The sequence below is a fragment of the Scatophagus argus genome, chromosome 15 (assembly GCF_020382885.2).
Source record: "Scatophagus argus isolate fScaArg1 chromosome 15, fScaArg1.pri, whole genome shotgun sequence".
Lineage (NCBI taxonomy): Eukaryota > Metazoa > Chordata > Actinopteri > Scatophagidae > Scatophagus > Scatophagus argus.
The window spans coordinates 98,687-120,551 of record NC_058507.1 but is presented as its reverse complement, the minus strand read 5'-3'; the positions used below and the strand labels follow the sequence as shown (position 1 = coordinate 120,551).

At 43.7% G+C, this 21,865-nt stretch overlaps 2 protein-coding genes across 8 annotated transcripts in view; both read right to left on the bottom strand.

Moving 5' to 3' along the window:
* Nucleotides 1-9,990, bottom strand: part of mipol1 (mirror-image polydactyly 1) — a 37,157-nt gene extending 27,167 nt beyond the window's left edge. For 2 of the 3 annotated variants that reach the window (XM_046413924.1, XM_046413926.1), the window contains exons 1-2: nt 9,833-9,990; nt 4,926-5,017 (exon numbers count right to left, since the gene is read on the bottom strand). In XM_046413924.1, coding sequence (XP_046269880.1) covers nt 4,926-4,935 — 10 coding nt within the window. In that variant the 5' untranslated portion in view covers nt 4,936-5,017; nt 9,833-9,990. Of the gene's footprint in view, nt 1-4,925; nt 5,024-5,548; nt 6,190-9,832 lie in introns of those variants that run through there. The other variant, XM_046413927.1, reaches the window with a different exon arrangement.
* A 1,135-nt stretch (nt 9,991-11,125) lies between these two features.
* Nucleotides 11,126-21,687, bottom strand: traf3 (TNF receptor-associated factor 3). 5 transcript variants are annotated; one of them, XR_006845512.1, is made up of 15 exons: nt 21,360-21,685; nt 17,451-17,613; nt 17,071-17,236; nt 15,818-15,869; nt 15,635-15,739; nt 15,290-15,454; nt 15,105-15,185; nt 14,932-15,006; nt 14,747-14,839; nt 14,533-14,673; nt 13,301-13,478; nt 12,865-13,208; nt 12,188-12,379; nt 11,459-12,053; nt 11,126-11,370 (listed from the first exon to the last, which is right to left on the bottom strand). XR_006845512.1 is itself a non-coding variant. In XM_046413922.1 (15 exons), exons 3-15 carry the CDS (start codon nt 17,608-17,610, stop codon nt 12,018-12,020), a joined length of 1,788 nt encoding a protein of 595 aa, XP_046269878.1. In that variant the 5' UTR covers nt 17,611-17,613; nt 19,361-19,418; nt 21,285-21,687; the 3' UTR covers nt 11,126-12,017. The 5 variants fall into 5 exon arrangements, 4 of the variants coding, with proteins under 4 accessions (XP_046269878.1, XP_046269876.1, XP_046269877.1 ...); XM_046413922.1 differs by adding an exon at nt 19,361-19,418 and having other exon boundaries at nt 11,126-12,053; nt 21,285-21,687; XM_046413920.1 differs by adding an exon at nt 19,361-19,418 and having other exon boundaries at nt 11,126-12,053; nt 21,360-21,687.
* Nucleotides 21,688-21,865: the final 178 nt, after the last annotated feature.

The window sequence follows — 21,865 nt, the reverse complement described above, 5'->3', positions numbered from 1 at the left end:
TAAGGACACAGTTCTGGGGAAGAAGCTATTCCTCAGTCTGCTGGTCCTGGTCCGGACGCTCCTGAAGCGCATGCCCGAGGGCAGGAGGGAAAACAGTCTATGGGTAGGGTGGGAGGAGTCCTTAAGAATGCTGCGAGCTTCATGCAGACAGTGTTTCTTCTGGACACCCTCAATGGCTGGAAGTGGAGTTCCTGCGATGCGTTGGACAGTTTTCACCACCAGACTGTGACACAGTTTGTTAGGATGCTCTCGATCACACAGCGCTAAAATTTCACCAGGATGGCTGAAGACAGGTGGTTCTTCTTCAGTCTCTCTTCAGAGGGAAGAGTTTGTCAACAGGAAGCCCAACAACTCAAAAAGACTTCAAACAGACAGAAATGACGCAGACCAGAGAAATGGCCTGAACGTCCTTTCCAAGCTCTGAACCTTTCATACGATCACCTGTCACCAATCAGCCTGCCTACCTGTGGGAGGATCCACCTCCTACACAGCTTCCCCAGTCTGTGACCCTGGCGTTTGACTCAGGGCTGCACATCAGTGACCAATGATCATGAGTGATTTTCTGATCAGATTTGATCTGATTCCACACATGAAAGCTGCTGAAACTCCAGAAATACCTGAAATCTAAACCGTTTGACCTGTTTGGTCAAGCAGCCGTCTGATCCGTCTTGACTATTAAAAATTCATATTTATCTTAGCTTGTTCCCATATTCTGCCTCTGCGTCACCCTTAATTCTGTGACTGTACTTTGTTCTGGGGTACTGATTTTCTGCCTGTCACTCTTTTCTATGTTTTATTTATTGTTTGTGAAGCAAACGGCCTGAAATGTTTTGGTGTTAATGTGTCAGCAGGAGAAAAATAAACCGATGAATCCGTTTCTGTGATTGGTGAAACATGGTCTGGTCCTGATCCTGGTCCTGGTTCTGTTTTCTGCTGGATTACAGTTATTGAATAATTTCCTTTTTGAGCGTTCTTACTTTGAAACTTTTCTCATTTCCTGTCGTCGTCCCCCCCCTCCCGATCTTCTTGTGGACTCAGAGCTAATTGAGCGCGGCGGCTCTTCTTATTATTCATGTACAATTACAGATGTGATAATGTGCTTAAATCCTTCTAAATGACCGTTCATGCCTCGCGCTCGCTTTGAAGTCTCGTCAAAGATGGAAAAATCTGCAGAAAAAAGGGAGAACACAAAGGCCAATCAGAGGACCAATCTACGTGAACCAATGAGGAGAGGAGGGGGGGAGGCAGGGAAGGTTGCCCCCCCCCTCCCCTTCATGTAATATAAACTAAAGTCCATTAATTTTTTAAGCTGTATTTAATACATTTTGTGCAGAAAGTTTGGTGCAGTGAGTGTCGGGTGTTCCAGCTGACTGCATGAATATTAATGACGGTGTTACGATGATTAAAGAGGCTTCAGCTCAAATCCAGCACAATCCGCCTGTGATCCGCACACCGCCGCCGCCGCCACACCAACGCGCATGAATTTAGATACGGACATTAAGCCCAGGAGACACACACACACACACACACACGCACGCACACACATCTACTTATTAATACAGACCAACATACAGTAAATACTGATGTACAGCATTCACGTACACACAGCAGAAAAGGTCTGACCTCAGAAAACACATTTCATCAACTTAATGTTTGGTTAAGAGCGAAATCAATTAGGTGATTAATTGATTAGTTCAACAGAAAACAACACATACACAGACCTAATAGACTAGTATTCACAGATTATTCACAGAGTATACACAGTACACACACCTGTCTTCAGGTAGATTCACTACAAACTGTTGGTTGATTTTAATTAGTTATTTGATGCTATAAAAAGGCGCTGAAATTTCATGACTGACAGCTGAGTGCTGCTCCTGATTGGCTCAGTCAGGTGTTTGAACGGGAAAGTGATACCGCAGTTTCACCTCCTGATCACTACTGCACAGACTCTGGTTTCAAATGACATCACCAGAACAAGATGGCAGCTCTCGTATCTGGGATGTTTTGGCTCCACTATTGTACAGTGGGAGGAGGTGGAGACGCACCGCCCAAATGTTTTAACAGCACAGTGATATTACAACGACTGACTAAAAAGATGAAACCCACAACGAAATTAATATTCATAACAACTAATTTTGTTATTTCACCTTCTTCGACTGAGTGCTGGTCAAAGCAGAATGTACTGCAGTTAGTAAAACAGTGCTTACAGACTAACGAGAGAGAGAAGCTGAAAGAGCTCTCATCACTCTCTCCCTCGCTCCACCTCTCATCACTCTCTCCCTCGCTCCACCTCTCATCCCTCGCTCCACCTCTCATCACTCTCTCCCTTGCTCCACCTCTCATCCCTCGCTCCATCTCTCATCACTCTCTCCCTTGCTCCACCTCTCATCCCTCGCTCCACCTCTCATCACTCTCTCCCTTGCTCCACCTCTCATCACTCTCTCCCTTGCTCCACCTCTCATCTGTCACTTCACCTCTCATCACTTTCTCCCTCGCTCCACCTCTCATCCCTCGCTCCACCTCTCATCGCTCACTCCACCTCTCATCTGTTGCTCCACCTCTCATTGCTCACTCAGCGGACCAACACACCACCTCATAAGAAACATCTGAAAAATGTCTTAGTTCTAAATTAAAATTATCATTCATTCCTTCAATCATCAATGTGTGATCCAATCACCAATCAACACAAGCCTAACACACACACACACACACACACACACACTGGTCAGTAGATTAATATAATGACAGAGGAAGAAGACAATGGCCGATCGAGGCTGAGAGTGAATGAGGAGAGAGAGGGAGGAGATGGTCGTGTGAACTGTGTTTAATCTGCAGAGTGGGTGGCCTGCACACACACACACACACACACACACTCTGTATTGTTAGATGAGGGTGGGCTGCAGACTGATGTATTTGAACAGACTGACGTAACAGCTATTCATGTTTCATGTGTCTGTGAAGGAATGTGTGTGTGCGTGTGTGTCTCTGTGTGTGTGTGTGTGTGTGTGAGGGAGGGAGGGAGAGGGAGAGAGGGAGAGAGGGAGAGAGGGAGAAAGGGAGAGGGAGAGAGAGAGAGAGAGAGAGAGAGAGAGAAAGAGGGATTTTGCACCACTGAGGTAGTAAACTTATTAACAGGACAAACAGTTTTACTTTCAAATGAATACGAGTCTGGAGGCAGCTGGTTAACAAGACGAGTGCACTAAAACCCACATAAGTGATTCCTCACAGTGTGTTGGCCCGTGCAGGCATCAGTACCCTGGTCCTGAGAGCTCAGTGCAGCGAAACAAGCAAATTAAGAAAATGTCATCATCAATTTGAAAACACATGGACAGAATTTAGAAAACATAAATGAACACACAATGTAAGTGTTTCCAGGGGACACTAAAAAGTGACACACACTGCATTTCATGATTTCTGATGAGATTTGGTATTATAGATACTAACTGTGCTGAACTACAGGGGGTGAGACACAGGAAACACAGGACTGAACACTGCCACCACAGAAGAAGAGACTCAGACAAATAAATGAAGGACACATATGGGAGGTGATGTGAGTCTGGCTGAACAACTGAATACTGTTTCATATGGTGTGTTTGATCTGGGCAAGATACACCAACAGATGATGGATTATCACTGAGAGTAAGACAGACAGATGGAGAGACAGACAGAGGCAGACAGACATTTTACTCTGAATAACAGCCTAATTAAACACACCAGAAATGAAACTGATCATATCTGAATGAAATCGCAACATGGCAGTAAAAGAAGTAAAATGCAGAGCAGTGAGTGCACTGAAAACCCAATCATTCAACATTAACTATCCAGTCAGAGTGAGGACAAAAACTTTTCAGTCCCCTCAGTCACCAAATGATGAAGCTGAACAATCAAATGGGCAGGAAAAAACTGCATTTCATAAAAATCCCAAAACAACTGTCTAAAAAAGTACTGTACAGCTAATCAGACTTAAACTCATATTCCAGGCAAGTTACTTTATGCCATTAGAAATCTGCTGTTAACCTGTATGTGGGGGAGATGGAGAATAAAATGATTGTTGCCTTAGTAACTGCTAATCATGGCTGTCATTGATCTCCAGCAGGTTTCATCCTCTGTGTTAATATAAAACCTCTCAGGCGTTTCACTGCAAACATGTTTGATGAAGCAGAAAGTCAGACTCCAAATATACCAACGTCCTCCAGACTGATTTACACAGGAGATTACAGAGAAGGCAATACGCCATGTTGGAGTATCTGATCATGATCAGATTACAGTCAGAGGACAGACAAGCATTCAGTCCTGTTTAACTGAACCGTTCACACTGTTCAAGTAGCAGCAGTGGTATTAAGTAGCAGGAGTGGTACTAATAGTGGTGATAATAATTAGTAGTAGTAACAGAGGTAGTAGTAGTAGCAGTAGCGGTAACAGTAGAGGCGGAGTAATAGTAGGAGCAGTGCTGGTGGTGGTGGTGGTGCTGGCCTTCCTGCTGCAGTTGTGGTCTATGCTGTAACCTTTGGCCTCCTCTCTGGATGTTGCTGGTGAGTTTAGTGCTGATGTTGCAGCTGTGTGAAAACCCACAGCTCCACCTAATGGACAAACTTACTCATTGCAGCTCCTCTCAGATATGATGGAATTGATGGTCCATTGGAGAAAAACAGCTTCACACATGGTAGCTCTGACACTTGGCTATGAACTACAGATCAAACAAAGGCCTTCTCTCTCGTCTGAACACAAACCCGGGAGTACGTTACATCCTGTCAATATCATTCATCTCACTCAGTTAAAGTCTATGAGTCTCTCCTCACACTGTCTCAAACAATTTTCTGGTGTCAGAGTGAACCCTGTTCAAAACATTTCTGATGTTTTTCTGTTGTGTAGTAATATTTTACCTGTGTACATGTGTAATAGTAGTGGTAATAGTATGTTACCTGTGTACATGTCCACCAGAGAGTCCCTCAGCTCCTTGCTGGGTACCCATGTTGACAGATTGGTCTCCACTGGACTCTCTGAACTTGCTTCTCTGGAAAACCAAAACACAGCTTCACTGAAGTGATCAGAGACTGATCCTGGATCAGTTTATTATGTAAGACAGAATATCTGGAGGATTCAAACATCTACCAAAACAGCAGGTTTGCTGATGAAAGCACTTACTGGTTCAAAGAGAACGACAAAACACACACAAACACACACACACACACACACACACACACACACACCAGTTAAATGTGTTCAGTTTCCAGTCAGACCAGTAAACAGAGTGACTTCCTGCTGGGCCACCACTCAAGTTCAGCAGAACGACCATGTTCACAGCTGATCAATAATCAGTTTAACCTGTTGGTTTAGTTACATTCATATTGTATCATTTTAAATATGAGATCATCAATCGGTCAGTCGGTCAGGAAACCAGTCAGTCAGTCAGACATTTCGACCTGAAATCAGCTGCCAGCTGGTCTTGAAGACTTGGTAACCACAGCGACGCCTGCTGCAGTCCAGCTGCTGTAAAGGTGACACACAGGTGCACTCTTACATGGCAGATTTCTCTGAATGGATGCTCAGCTGCTGCTGCAGGCTGCTGATCTTCTTCTTTGCTCTCTGCAGAGCAAATTGAACATCTTCAGCTCTGCCGGATGCCATCAATACGCCACCACCACACTGAAAACACACCGGATGTCTCCAGGACAACCAGCACACTCTACACCAGACCGTGCAGATGGACTGTGATTGGCTGACAGCTAAAGACTTTGAATGACCGGCAGTTTAAATATTGATGAGCTCACAGTGTCAGGTGACTCAGCCTCAGGACTCAGGGTTCAAAGATATAAAACCTGTTGTGTATGTTCAACTGAAATGATGGAATAATAAAAGTTATTCGACTTTCTGTTCTCCTTTAGTTGTTTTATTATCTTTAAGCGTAATTTACACTAATGAGTAAAGTTTCTTCTGTTGCACTGCACGAAACTTCATGTCACACTTAATCCTGATTAGATTGGCTTGACTGTCATCACAGTGACATCACAAGTGATCCTCAACCCGACCTGCAGTGACCCTGACTGATAGATGCTGATGATAAATATAATTGGTTGTCACATCACAGAGATGACTGTTCTGATTTGTTTGTCCCAGAAGAAGAAGACGGAGTGAAGACATGTTTACTGATTCTGTTTATTATGGAACATTTAAAATAAATCATGTTTTCACATTTTCTGTGCCTCAGCGTCCTGCAGCAATTTATCCAGCAAGTTGATGTCCACTCGATGTTTCATCACAAACTGTCCATTCAGGTGGAACACAGGTATGTCCCACCTGTACCTGTCCAACCACATGTTGTTCTCTGGAAGAGTGATGTCCACCTGCTGAAAGACAAACTGTAGAGAGAGGGAGAGACAGGTCAGTCAGACAGACAGTTAGTGAAGCAGAACATCTATGTTCTTAGGCTCGTTCGACTGCGTCTTGCCCGGAAAGCAGACGAGAGCAAGCAGCAGCAGGCAGAGACAAAAAGCTCTGGCCAAGTCGGACAGTTTGCAGCAGCCGTCATTCTGCACAGGAAGTCACGGAAACACTCACTTCCTGTTAGATCTGATTCTGATTTATTAAAATGTTGTATCAGACCCACATATCAGTTTGGATGCAGTCCCTAACCTGCTAAAAGAGTGTACGGACAATCTGTGACATTAACGTTCATGTATGTAAATCAGCTGAGCAGACTCTATTTTTTCAAATTACATAAACAAAAAAAAAAAAAACCACTCTCAATATCTGACAGTTAATCAATAATGAAACCCGTTGTCTTGTATTTCTTTTCTCTTTTGTCACATCTGCACACATGTTAAATTAAGTTTATTTGTTTGTCAACCATTCAGCATCAAAACAGTCCAACATTAGTGCGGGCCTGTGAGGACAGCTATGATGCTTTGCATGTAGATTATAAACATGAATGTATTTATTCCCTCTACTGCTGACTATGAGCCACCCAACATCGATTCTGTTCACAGAATAAGCCTTCAAAATTAAAATCTCTTCAAATCAACAAAGATGTTGATCAATCTCATGGGATTATCGCTGCCTGAGTGTGTGAAAAGTCCGAGCAAGTCGGGATCAAGCGGGGCAGAAATCGTAATGTGGGGCGATCGTAAGTGATCGATTCTGCTTCTTCTTCTTCAGCAGTGTGCCCCCTGGTGCTCATGTTCCACTGACAGACAGACAGAAAAGCTTTTCAAAACAACTAAGTCACATTTAAGCATCATCTGATCAGCTTGTCGTATTTGCAGGTCCAGGTGGCATTCTGATAATTGTCTTCATTGTAGGGACACCTGGGAGACATGCTGGCACCTGTCCAGCCACCAGTCCACACTTCAAACTCTCCAAGCTGGACTGAACCATTTAGCCTCCTGCTCCAAAGTCAAGTCTGTACAGAGTGAAACATCTCACAAAGAAGAGGCTGAGAAACTTTTCAAGTTTGTTCCCTCCTGATAATTAAACAGATCATTGAAGAAGACAACTTCCTGTCTGTGAATCAGTTCCTGCTTTGGTTTGTTTCTATAACAACCCATTTGTTTTCAGTGTTTACATCCCAAACTAAGAAAACACTGTGCCGGCCAGCAGGTGGTGCTCAGGTCCCACTGAAGAGAAGAAATGTTTGTCTCACCCGGTGTCTCAACGGCTCCAGCATTTCTTTAGCCTCATCGCACAGAGGACATGGATCCTACAGACACGTACAGTCAGTATTAATTACTGCACAACATGGAGGGCAGCATTCATATAAACTATGTCACTTCACTGACAATTCAAATAAAGAACAAGACATCAGTTAGCTTTTAGAAAACTGATGTCTCACATTCACCTCATCACTAAAACTACTGGCCCTGTGGACACATCTTTGGCTACTTCAGTACAGTCACTGATCTATGCTCATGTCATGATCCACCTGCTGACCATTAGCACTGTTTACCTCACCTACTCGCACTACTTCCACTCTGTACACATCACTGTTGTACTACCTTCAGAACCATATTTATTTTACTTATCTTATTTTTTTATTTTTACCTTATTCTATTCTATTCTAATTTTTTCTATTATTATATGTTACTCGTTCTTACGTTCTATGTATGCACCAATCACCAAGACAAATTCCTAGTAATGTGAAACCTCTTCACTTACATAGCAATAAAGACAATTCTGATTCTGATCTGACTGCAAAATGAAAGCATCCATAATGTAAATGATGTAATAAAAATGAATAAATAAAGGCTGACCACAGAAGTTATGAGTGATCACAATTAGAGAATTTCTCATAAATAACTCTGACAGACGTAAAGATGAGGGATGTGCACGAGGAGTCGTTTAAACGTTGCTCCCCTCACTACTGTGCAGCAGAAGAACACGTCAGGTCTTCATCAACATGTCGCTTTACAACAACCAGACATTAGCATCTCAGGTTAGCTGCTAACTGAGATGTAACTGTAGGATGGGATTAATGGTTTCAGATGGATCTGATGATGTACACAAGACAAGATTTCACCTTAGGGATTTAAGTGAGCTCAGATCCGACTGTTTTCTAAGTGTTGTTCTACTTTTAGATCAGTGGACTCTCCTCAGGTTAAACATCAGCGAGGTGAGCCTCTAGTAGAAATATGAACAGAGACATGACGACATGACGGACAAACTGCCAGGTGCAGTCAGACACCAGGTGCTATGATGTTACCTTAGTGAACAGAGTGAGAGTGGGTAAAGAGTTGGTAGAGAACAGTCGGAGAAGCTGCACAACTGCAGGGCGACTCGGAGGAAAAGTCTTCAGCAAAAACATTTCATCTGAGAACACAAATAAACGAACTGTTACTGACCTGCGTCCACAAAGGTGCCAGCTGACCAATCACAGAGCAGGAGGAGGGATAATGATGACATATGAGATAAACTGCAGAGGCCTCTAAATGTCCTTCATTATGTCCTTGTTCCCTTAACTTGTGACTTTTCCTTGCTTCTCAGTCGCTCCATTGAGGATGTGAGGACGTATGCAGGAAATCGACTTTGACCTCATTTGACAGAAACGCCACATCTGTCCTATGAGGCTGACGAGGACGACAGAGCCGACGGGCAGCCAGGGCGCGGTGGGCCACAGCCAGGGCGGTGGTCTCAAAGTATATCCCAAGCATAAAACACCTCAAAAATTTCGCCTTATGGGATCAATCAAGTATCAATGAATAAAGTATATCTGAATATCTGTCCGTCTACCTTCATTTAGAGTGGAGTCTGATTAAACTGTCTGTCCACCCAGAAGACCACAGACGGCAGAGAGTATTCACCGTTAATAATTCACATAAAATGAGCTGTCCACGTTCTAATAATGAACCTTGTAAACAGCACGAGGTAACGCAGTGACGTGATATCGGCGGCTCCGTGCTGCCCCCTGCTGGTTGGCGCTGAAACATCGATACCTCGTCATTGCTTTCACAGTGATTTAATTTGAATGACCTAAAAACGGCCTATTCGGTTGCAAAAGAGCGGTAATTATTATCCTTCAATTAATTACGACGCAGCAGCTGCATACACTAAGAGTGAACTGTTTTCATTTTATCTCTGTGTGTGTTTTTTGATTTTCAGCCATTTTAAATGTTAAAATTTGTTCTCACTCAACAATAAAAGGTGCTTTGCTGAGCTTTCTGAAACACACACACACACACACACACACAAACAAACAGTAAGTGTGACCTCAAAGCGTACAGTGAACACGATTTAATTTACCGTTCTCTTCTGTTTAAATCACTGTTAGCCTGTTAGCCGAACGATTAGCCGCGCAGCTGCGGAAATGTTGTAAGTCAACGTCGGTTAATAAACTCACCGAATTCAGCCGAACAATCTCGATTTGGTCGCGGAGGAAACCGTTGAAATCTTCTCGTTTCGATGTTTGAACAAAAGTTTCTGTGAAAGTTTGGAGTCAACACAAACACTACTGTTGTTGTTCGTCTTCTTCTTCTTCGTCTTCTTCTTCTACTACTACTACCTCTACGTCTTCTTCTTTAAACCAATGTTAAAAAAAGTTAATGTCGCCCCCTGCAGTGTGTAGCATCATGACTTGTTATACTCTGGATATTAAACGTGTTTAAATATTAAATGAAACCGTTGAACCTGTTGTCGTTTCTAACAGATTTTCTATACTTCCTGTCAACACATGGTCAACAGTTTCCTTACCTTTTACTGACAGAGTTTTTCATGGTGTAAGGTTGTGTAAAGTTGTCCGGTATGCGCTGATCTTGTATAAAATATCACTTTCAGTTTTTACTAATAATATCTAGCGGTAGTGTCGTCATTCTGGATTTCGTTCCAAGATGAAAACAAAATCATTTATCAATTTATTTTCACCCTCTTTTCCTCTGTTCCAACATTTGCTGCTACCCAAAAGAAACGAACTATTTCTAGTTACTGTGGATTGAAGCAGATTAAAGACCTCAGTACAAAGATGCTCCAGCTGTTTGTCTTGATTTTAAACTTCACATTGCAGCTGCTGAACGTGAACACATCACTGCATCAGCTGGTTTAACCTTGGCTGCCCACTGAAGGCTGATGATTACTGCCTCTGAATCCTCTGAACATTTCCACCACATTCAGTTTCTGTAAAAATATGTGCATAATTAAAGCAGCTCTTCTTCAGATATGAATATATCAAAGTGCCCTCTGTCAAAATTCCTCTCTATTCACTCTCTCGACTTGTCTAATATTTGAAGATTCACTTTGGCTTGAGGAATGCTGTAAACTAGTTGTTAAAGAACAGTTATTGGATTGGCTGATAGGTGCAGCCCAGCACTTACTGAGCCCCTGAGCCATTCAGACAGTAGGGGTCATTATTCACCTGGAGAGCCAAGTTTTTTGTGTCAGATTCTGTCAAAATTTAAGTTGATGAAAAAAAATTGAAACTGACCAAACAACAAGAAAACATTTTTTTTCTTTCAAGAATTTAATGTGTTTTAGTACGTATTAAGAGTTTGCTCTAAACTGCTCTAAAAGCTATAAACTCCTTCAAATCATTTGTCAGTGATCACAAAGTCACACCATCCAATCAAAGCAATCAATAACAAATCAATAAAAATCATCTCCAGGCTTTGTCAGATTTTGTGATAAAATACAAATAAACAAATTATTTGTGGTTTTATATTTTATTTTCACACTTTCAACTTTCAAACTGTGCAAATGAATCAAATGAGTCAGATGAATTCTGTCCACACTGAAAAAGCCAGAAGCCACAGAGGAAATCCAGCAGACTGACTGGAAACCTGCACCGGGACTCCCCTGGTTTCCACTGCTGTCATAAGATCCAAGTCACTGGATGAGGTCTCTTAATTTCCTCCTAACTGAGAGGTGAAACTGTAACTGATATCTGACCTGACACAAATGAAGAAAATGAAATAGAGTTGAAACATTAAGTGTAGTTTAACAATCAAGTAAATTGAGAAGATTTTAAATAATTTACCTGCAATCATAAAATCCTAACCTGGAAACAGGAGATGAGACCAAATGATGCTAGTTAGATTAGAATAACAAGGTACAGGTCTGCACTCTGACTAACAGGTCTGCACTGGTTTTCTGAGATCCTCTGTGACTGCAGTGGATTTAACAGCATGCCTTGGTAAACAGGAAATAAACAGGAAGTAAAGCTTGATGCATGGCATCAATAATGAGCAGCAACAATGTTCTCGCTGCGGCAGCCATGTTGGCTCTGAGTGATATCACTATGGTGATGTCATGGTAACACTGTTCCATTCACACACACTCCCCACCTCGCACGCACACACACACGCACTGTTCTGTAGTCCATCAGCCAAACAGATGAAGACCCGCCCTCCAGTCTCTGTCTCTTTAAAGTTCACTCTGATTGGCTGCTTCCTGTCTGACTCTTCTTCTCTTCTGTTTGCATCGCTCTCAGGTAGACGAGCCTCCTCCTCTGTCACTGATCCTTCCTTTGCTCTACTGGGCATTAACAGGTGAGCCGATCACAGACCAGCAAGGTCAGAGGTCGAGGGGTCACAAGCTCACGGGTCAGGGAGGTCAGAGGTATCCACGGTAACCTAGAGATCAAATCAGTCATCACAGATATTGATTAATTTGTGAACCTAACAGACCTCTGTAGCCAAGTAGTCTTCTTATTGGATGTGGAGCTGAATGCACTCAGTGGATGCTCTTGCCAGGTGTGTATCATCACCTTGATGAAGATGGTGTCATCTTTAATGTAGCTGCCCGTCTCCAGGATGCTCTGAGACACAAAGAGGGGACATCCGGAGGCGATGTTCATTTCTGCTGCAGGACGCCTGAAGCTGCTGCTGTTCGGATCAGGCTTGAAGGCATCACCCAAGTGTTTCCTCGACGGACCCTGGTCCATCAGCATCAGAGTCACCTGACAGACAGACAGACAGACAGACAGACAGACAGACAGGTCCATCAGCAGGTAAGCCTGACAGCTGCGATGTGTGGATCAGTTTTATCCGTGGACTCAGTGGTTGTTCTGCTGTTGCGGGATCTGAACATTCAGATTAATTGAAGATGTGCTGCTGAAATTTCCTGCGATACTTTCTGCAGTGATATAACTGCTTCAAAATGACTGAACACATTAGTAAAGTAAAGCATTATCCATAATCCAACACACAATTGAGAAATCAACCAGAAGCCAGCACTGCTCAACATAATTTCAAACTCAACACAGCCTACAGGGACCAGTGAAGTCCACACGGGTGTGGGTCTTTGAACAAGTGAAAAGAATTAGTTGGTGGTGGGTGGCAATGTGGACGACTTATGTGAACATTCAGATGACAATGATGTCCAATCAGCAGATCACAACCAGACAGTAACCCGTCAGTTAAGGAGTCAGTAGTCAACCAGTACCTTCTGTTTGAAGGGCCAAGGCAGCAGGGCGTCGTACTCGCCCCTCATCACCACAAAGAACAGCGACAGGTGCGTCCCCTTGCCCATGCCATCTCCATTCAGGTAGACACGAGCGCACATCTTGTACCCAAAGTATCCTGTGTAAAATGGCTGGGAGTACAGCGACAGCGTCTTGGCTGCCACCGCTTCCTGTTTCCGTCTCTTGTAGTCACGAATCTTCCAGATCAAAGTCCCATTGTAACTGGCCGTCTCCAGCACCTGGAAACGCAGGTCCATGTCGGCCAATCGGATGTCGTGGACACTCAGCATACCGTCGTGTTGATTCATCTGAGTCTCCAGGGATGCTGTAGAGAGGTGATAATTCGTTATTAAGCCACTGATTAACTGCGCACGAGTCTCCTCAAACAGTCCTCAATGTGTGTGTGTGTGTTCTGACCCAGAGTATGTGTTGTGGATCCGGACCCGCTGCGTCCCCCTTGTTCCAGAGCGTTCAGCCTTGTCCGGACATTCTCCAGCGTTTCCCTCAGGTTCTCCACCTCACCTCTCAGCAGACGGAGAGAACGAAGCTCCAACTCCACCTCCAGGAGTTTCTCCGAGTGAGAGCTCATTAGTTTCTACAGGAAGAGAGAGATGAATTGTTGCCCACATTGTAGCACTGCTTGTGTCCCAGTCTCCTCTTTAAAGCTTTAAACTTTTGGTGGTTTTTCAAAACCTGCCTGCTGCATCTACAGACCCACAAAATAAGAGAATGATGTGCGATATAAAATACAACAGACACAGTAATCACTGATTAGTTGTCATCAACTACTTTCCGTGTAGGTTCCAGGTGGGGGAAGAAAAACTGTTCAGTTGCTCCATACGTTTGCGCGATGCAAAGGTGGAGGGACAATCCGTTACACATACGGGGGGATTCATTTGTGTACTTGTTCAGATTATTATTAATTATTTCTAGACATCAGTACTTTTGATATCTACAGGTAAAGTTCACCTGAATACAAAAACAGCTGAAGTTTAATTTTCCTAACACTGTCTGCTCACACAGGCTTCACTCCTGACATGACATGTCACTCGCACTTTACTCTTTGCACCTTACATACTGCATCTACACTACTGCACATACCTGTATGTCCATTGACTGTACTTCTGCTGCTATGACTGTGTGTGTGTGTGTGTGTGTGTATTTTTATTGTACATAGTTTTACCAGGATGCTGTCCTTTTACTGCACACTGTGTGTGCCTGTTTTGGGTGTATGTGTATGGGTGTGTGTGCGTGTGTGTGTGTGTGTGTGTGTGTGTAATTATTGTCACTGTCTTACCTACATGTTTAGTTTTAGTTTTAGTTTTTAGTTTTTACTGCACATTGGAGACTGGTCAAACGAAATTTCAATTTTCTGTGCTAACCTCTGTTACATAGATCTTTGACTTTGACTTTGACTTTGACTTTGACACCATGTTGAGTTCTGTCAATAACTCAGATGATCTGGGACTCTTCAGCACTGAGCAGGAGGCCAACTTCACCAGTTCTCAGGTTAGTACAGTGAAAGCATCACGCTGAGACGGGTCGACGGTAGAATACGGTTACCAGTGGATCTCTGGACGTGTCAGTACTAAGTCTACTTTGTCCTTCGGGGTCTGAACGATGGCAGCATCACTGCATGTTACTGTTACCTGAATGGTGGCCAGTTTCTGCTCCATCTGTCGATTCTTCTCTCTCAGCTCGTCATTTTGGTTCTCCAGTTCAGACAGACGACTGCTGAGAGCAGGAAGCACCTTGTACCTCTCTAACAGCTCACCTTTAACATCCTCCACCTGGAGACGTAAAACAAGGATCAGTCAGGTGAACCTTCGGCTGTGGTTACCTCTGTCTGGTTGCTATGGTTACCTTGTTCTCTAACGTGGAGTTTCTGTTAGCCATCATTCTCAGGTGTTCAGCTGCAAAGCTAGACTCATGCTGTCTCATGTCCTGATTCAAACCCTGGAACACAAAAAATGTACAGTACACATGTTACACACAGTAACACAGTACACATAAGAAGAAGCAGACAAAGGTAGAGGTTAAGGGGTTACCTTGAAGGAGCAGCCGTAGCGGTGGAACTGACAGCTCACCTGCGCTTTCGGACAGTCATGTTGATGAGTGGACAGCTGAAATACAAAACAAATTAATCACTATGATCAATACAAACTGCTGCTGTCAAGTTCAACACCAAACTTAACCACAGACGGCAGCAATGATCCAGTACCTCACTGCGAGGCAAGGAGGAGAAGGAGCAGTGGTTTGGACACGACACTGGGAACGCTGGACACACCGTCTCTTTGTGTTTCTGAAAAGAGATGCAAACTTATGTTTATCATCCGTCTCTGCAGCCAGTCCCCAGACCTCTGCATCTAGTCCACTTGGTTGGTCAACAGTAATGTCAAGAGATACCTGAAGGTCAGTCAGAGGCATCTTGGTCATGCAGTACTCGCAGCTGGTCTCTCTGTGTTTACATTTCCAGCTCAGGTGGTCAGGAATCTCTTTCCTCATCATCCGCTCTTTACATTTACCCAAAGGACAAGGAACCTCAAAGAACGGACACACATTCAGGTGGTCCTTCAAACAAACGAGTGAGAGACAGACAGACAGATCATCATTACAGGGATGCCTGGGAGTTCTCGATGTTTCTAGAATGGTAGGTAAACTGTTCACTGGGTTTGTGGTGTTTATATAGGACACTGACAGCCAGTCAGATTCTGTTTTAGGAAGTCAAACAGTGCATGAACATTTTCTTACAGGTATCTGCTGCAGACTCATCTGTTCCTGGCAGCCATTAGCTTCACTGCGACAGTAAACTTTCAGTGCCATGATCTCCCGATGGCAGCAAACGTCTCTGAATATCTGAAACAAACAGTCAGTACTGATCAATAATCAATCAACAACAACCTGATTTGTGTTGCAATATCACTTTCTACTCACCTTGTCTATGAACAGAGGCTCCTTGTCAGCTGGACATACCGGGTTAGGATGACTGCAGGAGGAGAGAGAAGGTGAAGTCACTGATTCAGGATAATGTGGGGTAAACATGTGGGGCAGGAGCTCAACATGGTGCCACAGTGCAAGTGATCAGATAAGAGACAGACTTTATTTTTGCAATGGGATGTGAGGAAGGGCTGACGTGTGGTGTGAGCAGAGGTACAGCGACCGATGTCCTGACTACTGATAATTCAGACAACCATTTTGTTTGTTTTAGTCAAGTTTAGATGAATAAAAAAATCTGAGAAATTAACTTGTATTTTAGTCAAAACAATTTTAGTCCAGTTTTAGTCAATACAAATGGCTGATCTTTTCTCAGTCATCATGTTATACTGAACATTTCAGTCAGTCCAGTTCAACCAAAGGCAATAATATGGCATCAGTGTAAGATATGAAACACTTCACTTTGATTTGTATGTCTGGGGATCTGACTTGATCAACACAACGAGAGCTCAACAGACAGTTGTTGAAAACTGACATTTTGAAAACATGCACACAGAATTCCAGACCACAATATTTAGTTTTCCCTTTCCAGTCAATAAGAACTAAGAGAAATTTTGATCAAGTTTTCGTTTTTAAACTGCATTTTAGTTTTGTCATTTTGCAGGTTGACTCATGCGCTTGGTGAATCTGGAGGAGCAGTCTGTTCCAACATGAGCTTCAGGCGATGTCAGCCAGGTGAGCAGTGACAACCAGGATGGGTGTGATCAGCACAGCAGAGGTGTGACAGCACTGGGCCCTTGTGAAAAAGAGGAGGACCCCTCATGGAACTCCTGTTTTCAGGCTGTGTGGTTCTGACATCAATCCATTCATGTCATCAGGACAGGTGGAGAGGGGGGTCTGATGGTTCACTGAGTCCAATGCAGGTGGCAGATTCAAGGTAAAGAAGGACGTCTGTCACCACAAGGAGGACTGCCATAGTTTAGTTACCGGCTTTCATACCAGACTGCTGTTGTTCTTTATGAGGATGACTGTTAAGCCTACCACACCTGCTCTAACGTCACGGGTAATATTCTACATGTGTCCAATTGACTTAGTTTGCTGCCTATTTGAACCTGTCCGGGTGACCATGTCATAAGGACATTCAATTGTAAAAGACTTCAGGAAATGGCTGACATAGCCCACACCTGGAAATCACACTGGAAATCGCTTTCTGTTTACCTGTCTGTCTCATTCGGTCTCTCTGTGTGACCCACCTGAGGAGGTCGTTGATGCAGCTTTGACAGAAGCGATGTCCACATTCAGTTTGTCGAGGTTGACACAGGACCAGCCTGCAGGCCTCACAGCAGTATTTAGCTTCTGGAGTTTCTACAAAGTGATCTCTGAATCCTCCGTGAAGAGGCAGAAAACCTGCAGGGATACCTGGGCACAGAGACACACCTGAGTTCAGTCAGCCTGGACAGACAGACACACGCACACACAGTCGTGACTCTATTTCTCACATGAAGTTGAAGGTTTTCACATTCACTTGAGTCACAGTTAGATCACAAGAACATTTAGCGGAAATTTAAGGGACTGCAGGGAGACAAACTCGGTGGAGGAGGCTGCTAACTGGACTCGAGCGCCTTGTGAATACCTTGTGAAGTAGTGGAGTCACTAGGAGGCCGGGGATTGGCTGGGCGGTGAGAGGATGATGTGATTGGTGGGACCACTGAGAGGGGCGTGGCCAGGGAGGGCGCCACCTGCTGGAGGGGAATCTGCACCTCCCTCCCGTCAGCACTCCTCCCCGCTGACATGACCTGAGAGAAGAGGTGGAATTAGTTCAGAGGCTAACAAACCGAGAACCAGACTCAAAATGTCTCTTCAAATTGACAACAAATGTCTCATGTGACTGATGTTGGCTCTAAGTTCTGATCCCAGTCTGCACATGCTCAGTGCAGGCCAGAAGAGGAGGGTGGTCTATGACTGATACACTGGTGATCACAAAATACTCAGACACTGACAGTCTCAGTACTCTTTTCAGCACTTCTCCCTTCACTTCAACTCCTTTCAGGAGTTCTTCTCCAGCTGCCATCGGTACTTCAAACCGGATTATTTAATCCAAACAGAAAAGATCCAACAAATGAAACCTGAGCTGGACCCAAGGTGTTCAAACACCACTGAAGTAAAAGCACTGAAAGCAGGTGAAGTGTGACACACTCACTAAGAAATTCTGACTTTCCATATAAACATAACAGCCGATGAAAAATGTTAAATATCGGAAACAAAAAAACTGAAATACAGTTTAAAGTTTCAACTTGAAAGAAATCACCCAGAAGAAGAAAACTGATGAGAGCATGTTAATAACTTCCAAAGCCCCAAGACATGTGACCTTTGACCTTCAGCCTGACTGCAGAATTAGTTGTTGTTGTACACACACACACACACACACACACACACACACCAGAAACATGACACTTCCTGTCAGAGCTCAGCTGTGGGGATGCTGGGGGCTTTTCCATTGACTGCAACATTAACACAAATACACACATATTAATTCCTGTAAAAAAAATCATGGAGCTGTTTTTCAGGGTTGTGGCCAAGACATGTTGGACAATGCTATGCTTCCAACTTTGTGGCAACAGTTTGTTGAAGGCCCTTTTCTATTCCAGCATGACTGTGCCCCAGTGCACAAAGCAAAGCTCCATAAAGACATGGTTGGATGAGTTTGGTGTGGAAGAACTTGACTGGCCCACACAGAGCCCTGACCTCAACCCCATCCAACACCTTTGGGATGAACTGGAACGGAGATTGTGAGCCAGGCCTTTTGGTCCAACATCAGTGTGTGACCTCACAAATGCTCTACTGCATGAATGGGCACAAATTCCCACAGAAACACTCCAACATGTTGTGGAAAGCCTTCACAGAAGAGTGGAAGCTGTTAGAGCTGCAAAGCTGTCTGTGTGTTTACAATGAGACGCCATTAAAGTCCCTGTTGGCGCGAAGGGCAGCTGTCCCAATACTTTTCTATACAGTGTATTTTTAAAAATTTTCAAATTCCTTGTTTGTATATGCAAACTTGGCCAATAAAGCTGATTCTGATTTCCAAGTGAGAAGCAGTTTGTTTACTGAAGTCAGTCAGGCACCAGAGGAGACAACACAGTTCAGCTGAACTCGAAACTTCCTTCAGCAAAAACATAATCATTCAACTTTGAGTCCACTGGAAACACAAGGTTTGGAAACTGTGAAAACTTGTGATTGATTTGACAGGAAGGTGGTCATCTATCAATGTTGTTTCCCAGACTGTGTTTCCTACAGGGTGGTACTGGACATGTCGGAGAGAGGACTGCAGTCTGTCCAGTGTGGACAGAGCTGGTGAAAACAGTGAGCTGTCAGAAACAGAAAGTACGTGCATCTGAGGGGGTTTTCCACTCCAACACAACAGCTGATACACACAGAGCTCTACAGAAACTGGAAGGTTTCGAAAAATCCTCCTCAGTTCTTTTTAAACATTTGGCATACCAGCAGAGGGCACTACAACAGCCTGCTGTCTCACTGTCCCCTCACCTCTGTCTGTCTGTCTATCTCCAGCTGTTTTTCTCCACCTGTCTTTCTGTCCGGTTGTCTGTTGTTTGGACAAAAGAAGAAATTCTGACAAGTTCTTTTTTTTTAGATATTTTATAGCCTAATCGACTAACTTAGAAAATAATCAGCAGATTCATCAATAATGAAAATAATCTATAATCTGAATCAGCTGCTGAAAGAACTTCTGAATTCATTTGTTTAAATGAAACAGTAAACAGACTGATCAATCAATAATCTCCAGATGAACAGATCATGGAAAAATTCAATTTATTCAGAAGATCAACTGGCTGACGTGACTCTCATCGACATAAGTTAAATAAACTCTGAATGATCTGGAGTCAGATTTTTGTGTTTATTAAACTAATGACTGATCTGCAAATACTGAGTGTGCAGTACTTACTGCCATCTAGTGGTGACGCCGCAGACTGCAACCAACTGAACAGCCCAGCCAACAGCGTTTGGTTGACTGTTGTAGAAACATTGCAGAGCAACATGGCCGCCCCCGAACAGTCAACAATTCTGCACTTTGGCTGATTACACGATCATCAAATTCTACACCCTGGACTTTTAACAAGGAAGAAGAAAGCTACAAACAAAGTACATTTAATGGGCTACTGGACTTTGGTACTCATTCTTTAACAGTACATGTACCTCATATAGTCTGAGTACAATATAAAGTATATCTTTACTACTGTAATCTACTGCTCTGCATTCATGACAGCTGGATATAAATACTGTATATATGTGTTGCTACTCAAGCCACCACATGAAGTCGTTCAGATGAGCTCAACTGCAACATTAAATTTGACCTGCAGCAATTAGTAGACTGACAGCAAAATTAATCTCTGATCATTTCAAAAATCGATTAATCACTGAAGATTTTCTGAGATGTGAGCATCGTCTGCCAAATGAATCTCTTTGGGTTCTGGACCAAACAGACATCTGAAAACATGACTGGACATTTTTCACTTTTTCATAGACTAAAAGATCAATTGATGAACAAAAATCAATACATAATCTATATATTTCACTTCAAAATCAGCAGCTCAGTGTGATCAATCAGCTTCTTCAACAATAAACTCAACATTTTTGTTTCAGTTTTCTAAATCAAACACTTAATCATCAAATTAAAAATTCAGTTGACTGACAGAAAATACTCACATCTGGAACCAAGAAACGTTTGGGTTTTTTATTGAACAATAACTGAAACTATTAATCGTGGTAAAGCTGCGGCTCCAGTTTCAACTACAAACTGAAGAATGAATAAAGAAATCAGACGAGCTCTGCGTCAAAGTTCTGCTTTCATGTTCTACTGTTAGAACCCAACAGGAGGTCTGATCGGCTCTTCATTCCGCTCCTGTCACTACTGGACTGGTTTTACTATTCAACCTCGACTCTACGGTTCAGGTTTTAACATGACCAGAAGAACCTCCAGAGTTTAAACCTTCAGATGACGAGCTGTCGAAGGCTTTAACAGATGGATCAATACGGGAGAAACAAAGAGGATAAAAACCAGACGTGTTTCACTCCTCCTTTATAACTCACTGAATCTTCTTTCACTTTTGATTATCGGGTTCTTTAACAGTTCAGTGACGTATTCTTCAGTCATGTATTGATTATTCACCGATTGTGTATCGGTGTTTCTGCTGACAGAGATGATGTAAACATTCAGTGCTAATGCTAACACGCTGTTAGCTTCTTTAGCTTTGTGCTTCTCTGCTGTTTGTTCAATAAAGATCATCTTAGTTTTAACACACACACACAGACCGACAGACGGTCTCTCTCTCACACACACACTGACTCACACACACACATTCCCTCTCTCTCTCTCACACACACACACACAGCTAGCTGTAGCATCTGTTCTATTTCCCTCCGTTACAGAAAGCTAACGCTCACAACTCACGAGTTCTCCGTTTCTACTCGTTCCTGTCAGCTTCTGCTGAGGTTCTGCTGAGGTTCTTCTGTCTCCGTGACTTACATGAATCTCCTCCGCAGGCCACAGCGCAGCTCAGCAGCTTCTCGGCTCTGTGGACGCTCTCCGGGGTTCAAACCGTCAACCTGCCGCTACCGCTGCCTCGAAGCCTCCGGGCCTCAGGCGGACTCTTCATGATCCGGATACACGTTCAGGGTTCTGCGGGCTCTCCGGCTTCTGTCGGTCCTGTGTGACAGAGAAGTCGCTGGGATCCAGTTGAGAGATCCAACGGGGAGGACAGGGCTGATCACACTGGAAACCCCCTCCGCTGCTTCCGCCCAGGAAATCCCCCAGCTGCCCGGAGAGACAGCCCGCCGTCGGGGGGCGCTGTTTGCCGAAGCCCGCGTGTTGTCTACCATCCGACGTGTCTGTGGAGATTCTCAGCCATCCAGGTCATATTCACTCAAAGAGTTAAAGCAAGGCGTCTGGACTTGTGAAGATTTGGCTTGAAGACGTTTCACTGCTAATCCAAGCAGCTTCATCAGCTATCAGTCTCGGACTGACTGACTGAC

Coding starts and splice junctions, on each gene's coding strand:
- traf3 (XM_046413922.1), bottom strand. CDS start 17,610: ATGTCAGCGGGGAGGAGTGCTGACGGGAGGGAGGTGCAGATTCCCCTC. Junction 15,455..15,634: donor TGAGTCTGCAGCAGATACCT/GTAAGAAAATGT, acceptor GTTTGTTTGAAG/GACCACCTGAATGTGTGTCC. Junction 14,674..14,746: donor ACTCCACGTTAGAGAACAAG/GTAACCATAGCA, acceptor TTACGTCTCCAG/GTGGAGGATGTTAAAGGTGA.